At 52.6% G+C, this 7,831-nt stretch overlaps 1 protein-coding gene across 4 annotated transcripts; it reads left to right on the top strand.

The window, feature by feature from the left end:
* The first annotated feature begins 1,497 nt into the window (after positions 1-1,497).
* STING1 (stimulator of interferon response cGAMP interactor 1) lies at positions 1,498-6,551 on the top strand. 4 transcript variants are annotated; one of them, XM_059417702.1, is made up of 8 exons: positions 1,498-1,633; positions 2,029-2,056; positions 2,551-2,777; positions 2,911-3,094; positions 3,337-3,445; positions 4,308-4,546; positions 5,308-5,494; positions 6,039-6,551. In XM_059417702.1, exons 3-8 carry the CDS (start codon positions 2,551-2,553, stop codon positions 6,227-6,229), a joined length of 1,137 nt encoding a protein of 378 aa, XP_059273685.1. In that variant the 5' UTR covers positions 1,498-1,633; positions 2,029-2,056; the 3' UTR covers positions 6,230-6,551. The 4 variants fall into 4 exon arrangements, with proteins under 4 accessions (XP_059273685.1, XP_059273686.1, XP_059273684.1 ...); XM_059417703.1 differs by having other exon boundaries at positions 1,959-2,056; XM_059417701.1 differs by having other exon boundaries at positions 1,947-2,056.
* Positions 6,552-7,831: the final 1,280 nt, after the last annotated feature.

Genomic DNA, 7,831 nt, shown 5'->3' with positions numbered 1-7,831 from the left:
GATCGAGTCCCGCATCGGGCTCTCTGCTCAGCAGGGAGCCTGCTTCCTCCTCTCTCTCTCTGCCTGCCTCTCTGCTTACTTGTAATCTCTCTCTGTCAAATAAATAAATAAAATCTTTAAAAAATAATAAATAAATAAATAATTTTAAAAAATTTTTAAAAAAGAGTCATTATTTTTGGTGGCTATGCAACCTTCTACTATAAGATGCATCACAATTTAGTCAACAAGTCCTCATTGTTGGGCATTTGCATAACTTTCAGTTTTTCCTCTGGTGTAAACAATAATGCTACAGACATCTGAAAAATAGGCATTTTTTGTGTCCTTGTCGGATTATTTCTTTTTTTTAAGATTTTATTTATTTATTTGACAAAGAGAGAAAGCAGAGCAGGACAGGGAGGAGCAGGCTGGATCACAGAACCTTGAGATCATGACCTGAGCCGAAGGCAGAGGCTTAACCAGCTGAGCCACCCAGGTGCCTCTTGTCTGAGTATTTCCTGATGAAGGGTTCCTGGAAGTAGATTGCTAGATCTGTGATGACACATGTGTTTTTTAAGGCTTCAGATGCATAGTCCCCATCTGGCCTCTAAAGCAGAGGAACTTCTATTTTAGGGGGGTGGGATGAAGGAAGGGATGGAGTGAAGAACACGTCTGGGGGGAATAATGACCAGTCAGAGCCACAGAGCAGGCAATGTCCCCTGGGGGAGTAGGTCCTCCGTAGCCTAGCGGCCCTTGGCTACTTGGCACAGCTGGCTCTTGGGGCTGGGAGAACTCTGTTCAGGCCTTCTTTTGGGCACCTTTGATTTTCTTTGGTTTTGAAGCAGCTGAGCCCTTGCTTACCTCAGAGGGCCCCCTTGGGAGCCACTTGTGGGGAAGAGAAGATAGAGGGAATTCCCCCATTTAGAGGAAGTGATTTTTGCAAACAAGAGTTTTCAGAAGGCCTCCTTGTTCATGGGAGGCCCGTTGTCATCTGTGAGTGCATGTGTTGTCCACCTGGTTTCTGGTTGTGATGTGGTGAAGGGTCCAGGCAAAGACTCGCTGGCCTGGCCAGAATAAACAGCTGCAGCTCTGTGGGGGCCACCCCAATCCTACTCTCCAGGCCAGCCCTGTCCTCCGGTTAAATCAGCTTCTCAGTTTGCCAGAGACCAGCCAGAGATACTCCCGGCCACCACAGGAGAATATATAGATGTGAAACTTGGACCTTCCACCCCCTCCCATGCAGTCAAGGCACAGAGCAAGCCATTTACCACCCTGAGCCTCAGACAGATCCCCTGCAAAATGGGGAATAATTCTAGCTATCTTCCAGAGTGGCTCAGCAGATTAAGAAAAATACCATGTGTAACACTTAGCATCCTATCTGGAACATGGTAAACCCTTTATGATGATGATTGATGGTGAGGTTCCATGTGACTTTTTTTGGCTAGAATCACAGGGCTCTCTCTGAGAAGTCAGAGGCGTGGCTACTTCCCGTGGAAGCCAAAGCCCCACTCCCCTGCAGGCTCTCAGCTGCTGTGAAACCTTTTACCAGAAAGGCTGCTGTTACAGGAAATAACTTTCATTCTCCCTTCCTCCTTCCTGATATCACAGTCTCCAGAAAAAGAGGATCTGCGTCCAGACCAGAATCAAAATCAGGCAGGTTAGTATGGTGTAGTGTGTGTGCTGCATTCCGCTGAGAGTGTGTGGAGCCCTGTCTGGGCGCTGGAGAGTCTGTTTGATCGTGGGGTCTTGAGGTGGTCAGGGTTATGGCTGCAGGGGACGGTGAGGGGGAGCAAAGGGCAATGAACAAGGGCCTCCTCAAGCTTCCCTCTCCACATCAAGACTGGACTATGGCTCATCAGGGCCCTTCCTCCCTTCCTGGGGAGCAGGAAATACCGTCCTCTCCTGAGCTGTGGTCTGGTGAGACGCCAGGGCTGCAGTGTTGTGGAAAAAGCTTTAGTTGTTTTTTAAAGTCCCATTTTCAGACTGTACCTAGAGAGTCTGCACTTGGTCGCTGGGAGTCATTGCCTTAGACCTCTCCCTGTCATCTTCCAGAAACAATCTGCAGTCTCCGAGGTGGAAGGTAAGTAGGACCAGGAGCAGCGGAGCATAGGCTCCAAGGCTGAGGCTCCCAGACACCCAGAGATGGGCAGCAGCCTTCCAACTGTCCTGCCTGCACTCCCAGACTGTGTGCCATGTTTGCTGACTAACGCCTTCCCTGGGGTGGATTCGGTGGAGAGGGAAGCGCAGGTTCCCAACAGTCCCTAGGTGGGTGGCATCTCACAGGACATTTTCAGGTCTGGGTCTGGGACAGTCACTGCTTTTTTTCTTCACTACACCTGTGGTCTTCCTGGGGTTGGGTAGGGTATTTATGTGTGGGTGCACCCACTTCTTCCCCTGCTTCTTTTCAACAAATCTCTCCGAGACAGGAGTGCTAGGGTGCTCTAAGCCCAGCCTGTCCTCTAGAGGCATCTCCAACAACAGCCTCTGACCCCGGCTGGGCACAGGAGGAGAAAGCTGTCCCGCCATGGTAGGAGAGTGGGAGGATAACGGCCATGGGTTTCTTGGTACCCACAGATGTCCCATTCTAGCCTGCACCCATCCATCCCACGGCCTAGGGGGACCAGAGCCCGGAAGGCAGCCTTCGTTCTGTTGACTGTCTGCCTGGCAGCCCTTTGGGTTCTGGGAGAGCCACCAGAACACATTCTCCGATGGCTGGTGCTCCACCTGGCCTCCCTGCAGCTGGGACTGCTCTTCAAGGGGGTCTGTCATCTGACTGAGGAGATGTGCCACCTCCACTCCAGGTGACTCCATTACCCATAGCAATTCCCCCCCCCCCCCCCCCCCCATCTTGCTCTCTTGACGCCCAGCCCTGCCCCTCCTTGAATCTCCCTGACTGAGCTGGGCAGCAGTCCAGAGTTTGCCTGTCCCCTGTAGGTACCAGGGCAGCTACTGGAGGGCTATGCGGGCTTGCCTGGGCTGCCCCATTCGTTGTGGGGCTCTGCTGCTGCTGTCCTGCTATTTCTATGGCTCCCTCCCAAACACAGCTGGCCTGCCCTTCACCTGGATGCTTGCCCTCCTGGGCCTCTCAGAGGCACTGAACATCCTCCTAGAGCTCCAGGTGAGACACAGAGGGAGGTGAAGGGTGTAGTCAAGTGGAGGGAGCAGCTAGTAGGTCCTACTCTGAGCTCAGCAGTGGGGATGGGACTAGTTTAGAGGTCGGTCCTTAGAGTAGAGTGTGTAATGTTCTGCAACAGTGGCAGAGAAGGGAGCAGGTTGGCAGCTGGTCGGGAAAACTTTTTGAGGAGGAGGAATCTGGTTATACTTCATGGAGGCTCCCCAGCCCCACCCTGCCGTCTACAGGGCCTAGCCCCGGCTGAGGTCTCTGCAGTCTGTGAGAAAAAGAACTTCAACGTGGCCCACGGGCTGGCATGGTCATATTACATTGGGTACCTGCGACTGATCTTGCCAGGTGAGCCATTCTCAACACTTCTATTTCCAGATCTTTAAGACAGACAATAAGACATAAAACCTGCTGTATTTTTCAAAGAATTTTTGTTCCTAAGGAATCATCTGATTCCCAAAGCAATTCTGTAGGCATGAAGGATGTTATTATGCCTGGTTTACAAGGAGGAATATGGCGCTTAGAGCCATTAAGTGATTTCTCTCAGGTTAAGCATGAGTTCTTCCAATGAATATTTACTGCATTGTCTGGGTGTGCATTTTCCCTTTTAATTCATACCCTGTGGACAAGGGATAATTATCATCCCTCTTGTAGAGATAAGACCATCGTGGCTCTACAAGGTGAAGTCACTTCTCCCAAGTCACACAGCTTAGTGAGTGGAGACAGGATTTGAACCCAGGTCTGCCCAGAGCCTGGATCCTTGACCACTCTACTACGAGCCCATGTGTCATGTCTCATTTCTTCTGACTTGCTTGCCAAGAGCATGGCTCTCCCATAACTCATTGCTCTCTGCCCTTGTCACCAGGGCCTCTGCTAGGAAACAGGTCTGGAGCAAGTGGCCAGACCCTGTACACCTTGGAGTGCTGGGAATGTCACCTTCCAGGGCTCTTCCTGCCTCTCAGAGCCCTAAAAGCTGTAGTGGGAAGGAGCGGGGTGAGCAGAGACATCTGGACAAAGGACAACTGAAGGGAGGAGAGGAGAAGGAGTGGGGGGAGGGTTCCCGAAGGCTCTGCCTTCCTGGCTCAGGCACAATGCAAGTGGACTGGACCCGTGGTTCTCTTGCACTCACACATTGAGGGAACCAATGAATTGGGTCTCTGCCCTGGGTGACAGGGCTGTAGGAATGACTTCTTGGGCCTTTCCACCCCAGGGCTCCCAGCCCGGATACGCATGTACAATCTACAGCACGCCAACATGCTCCGGGGCTTGGGGAGCCATCGACTACACATCCTCTTCCCTCTGGACTGTGGGGTTCCTGACGACTTGAGTGTGGCCGACCCCAACATTCGCTTCCTATATGAGCTGCCGAAGCAAAGTGCTGACCGTGCTGGCATCAAGGGCCGGGTTTACACCAACAGTGTCTATGAGCTTCTGGAAAATGGGCAACCGGTGAGTGTTCAGGGAGAAGGGTGCTGCTAATGAGAAATCCAGCCCAGAGCACCAGAATTCTGACCCTGGGCCAAGCACTGATACAAATCCGTTGCCTTCCTCTGAGCCTTCATTTCCCAAGTTGGTCCCATGGCTGGGCAGGATTTGGCTCTGAAGGACGATAGCAACCAATAACAGTAATCGAGCCCTTAGCGCATACCAGATGCCAGTCATCTGACCGCCTCAGCTAACCCTCGCTACCACCTGCGGGGTGAGGACTGTTATGAGCCCTACCTCACACATGCAGAAACCGAGACTCAAAGAACCAGCAAGAAACAGGATGATTTCAACCTGACAAACCACGTACTTGACCATAAAGTTGCCCTAAACGAAGGTGTGAGAATGTATGTAAGATCTCAGATAGGTTGGAGGAAGCCCAGACCAAGCTTGAACCCAGAGTCCAGCCCCTACATTTGATTTGAGGGAACCAATGAATTGGGTCTCTGCCCTGGGTGACAGGGCAGAGCCGTGGACAGCAGAGTGACTCAGTGAGCCTTGTGCCAGGATCGAGAAGGAGGATCTGTGGAGGGTAAATTTAGCACAGTCGTGGTCCTGATTTTAGGAGCAAAGGCCACCAGACTCCATGGATCCCATCAGGGCTGCCTCCTCCCAGAACTCCATCTCTACAGGCGGAGGGAGTGGGGCCCCAGCAGTGGCACCAGGGTCCAGAGTCTGTCTGTCTGGGCCCTGTTTGAGTCTTGCCCCCATCTCACCTCTTCTAGGTGGGCATCTGTGTCCTGGAGTATGCCACCCCCTTGCAGACCCTTTTCGCCATGTCACAGGATGGCCGAGCTGGCTTTAGCCGGGAGGATCGGCTTGAGCAGGCCAAACTCTTCTGCCGGATACTTGAAGACATCCTGGCAGATGCCCCTGATTCACAGAACAACTGCCGCCTTATCGTCTACCAGGGTGAGGGCTTGATAGGCTACCGGGTGGGAAGAGAAGAGGTGTCCTGAGGGGTTAGAAGTAGCTAGAGTGGCACCATGCCCTGGGTCTTCCCAAGCAGTCAAGGCATCCAAGCCTGGCTCCTTCCTGCCCGGGGAAAGGTCCTACCTCTCCACTTAGGGCACTCAGTTGCTTTCTGAGTATCTGGCTACGGGTCCTGGGTGGAGTGTGAAGAGATGGGCTCCAGGAGCCCCTGACATCATCTAGGAATGCTAGAAGAAGCAGAAGAGCCCCAGCCCCAGGACACAGAGATCAGGGCTACTGGTCTCTGCTCTCTCTGAGCCCCATTTCTAGGATTGGGAAGGTGGAATTCTGTTATCTCTAAAACCACTTCTAGCCCCAGAATTCCAGGGAACACTAGCCCCAGGGCCAGGGGTGGGAAAGAACACAGAGGTGAGGGAGAGGAAGGGTTGGAGGATCTGCCCCCGAAAGCCTCGGGGCATGTTCAAGTGAGAACAGGAGAGGTCCTCTCCACACTCCTCACCCACCTTCCCCATCCTTGTTCCAGAACCTGCAGAGGGAAGCAGCTTCTCCCTGTCACAGGAGATTCTCCGGCACTTGCGGCAGGAGGAAAAGGAGGTCACTATGGGTGGCCCAGACACCTCGATTGCACCCAATTCCTCCACGCTGTCCCAGGAGCCCAAGCTCCTCATCAGTGGCTTGGAGCAGCCTCTCCCACTCCGCACGGATTTATTCTGATGCTCAGGGTCCGCTGGCCTGAAATCCCAGTGCTCCCCAAGACTCTGGATCCCCGAGACTGTGGATTGAAGGGCTCTCTTTAGCAGCTGAATGCCCAGCAGAACCACTTCCTCCCACAGGGAGCCTCTCAGAGAAGGTCCCTGAACTTAACATTTCAAGACGAATCCTATGACTTTGGGCAAGTTGTTTTACCTCTCTGAACCTCAGTGTCCTCATCTGTGAAATGGGATTATAATCACTGTCCTACCTATCTTGCAGGGTTGTTGTGAGGATTATGATTGTATGGAACATTTTTGTAACTCTAAATGCCAGATAAATTTAAGCGATGTGTCAGGTGTCTTTCATTGGACCTCCAGACTGACTCTCTAGCCCTCTCTCCCTCATCTGTCCTGGGACGGCATCAACAAGCTCCCTTGCTCTCTGAATTCTGGTCATGTTCAGTCCATGGGAAGCCCCAGTAGGAGAACAGAGGGAAAGGGAGGGGGCGAAGTTGGGGTAGTTATTCTCCCAGATTCCTCCCTGTAGCACCAAGGGCTCTCTGCATCTCTAACCTAAAGCCATGCTTCTGCCGCACTCTCGGTAGCCCTGTCTCTCCCCAGGTTCCATTATCTGCCCCTTCCCCCTGCTGCTCAGACCTAGCGATGGTCCTGGCTTCCTGCTAACGACCCTTCTGGAGCACTCACTCTTCACTTATAGTCTCCTTATACCTGCCCTTTCTGAACAGCCCCCTTTCTTTAAAAAAAAAAAAAATTTTTTTTTCTTTAGAGAGTACATACAAGGGTGTACAGGGGGAGGATGGGGGGGAGGGGCAGAAGGAGACAGCAAGAGAGATTCTCAAGGAGCTCCACGCCCAGCACGGAACCTGATGTGGGGCTCAATCTCACAACACTAGGATCATGACCTGAGCTGAAATCAAGAGTCAGACGCTACCAGACACCCGTAAACAGCCCCCTTTTCAGCACTCCTCAGATGACCTAGATGAGTGTGCCATCTTTCTCCGGCTGGACTCTGACTCACACAAGCAATCTGAAATGTCCAAATCCACTTGTACAGACGTGCTTCCACTTCCTTAGACCCCCTAGACCCCTCCTTATTCTCGGACAGGGCAGTGTGGTGGTGGGCATGCATTCACTGCGGACGGAGCCCAGGAGTCAGGCTGGGGGCAGAGAGTGTAGCATGCCCCATGGGCCTTTGTCTCTAGTGAGAGGCTGGGGAATACGGAGCGGCCTGAGCAGGCACACCGATGGCATGAAGGGCACACAGCCACATCCGGGGCAAGGAGCCACTCGAAGGACCAGGGGCCACTGGATGAATGTGCCCGGATGATAGAGCCTGCAAACGGATAAGGGGGAAGGGGAGAAGAGGGTTTGTGTGAGGAGATAGGATATACTCTGGGAAACCTCGGACAATACACCCAGGCATCTGCTGTGTCTTATGCCATGCCATCACTGTTAGAACCGAGCCATTACCATGCTGTAGTGGCAAACCTCCCCTATCAGGGAGGGCAGGCATCCCATTTCCACCAGCTCCTTCTGTTTTACCCACGACTTGTTCCCTACCTCCCACTCTGGTTTGATTTTGTTTCACTTTGTTTTAAAATTT

Source organism: Mustela nigripes, chromosome 12, assembly GCF_022355385.1.
Source record: "Mustela nigripes isolate SB6536 chromosome 12, MUSNIG.SB6536, whole genome shotgun sequence".
NCBI classification, from domain to species: Eukaryota; Metazoa; Chordata; class Mammalia; order Carnivora; family Mustelidae; genus Mustela; species Mustela nigripes.
This window is presented reverse-complemented; position numbering and strand designations above follow the sequence as displayed.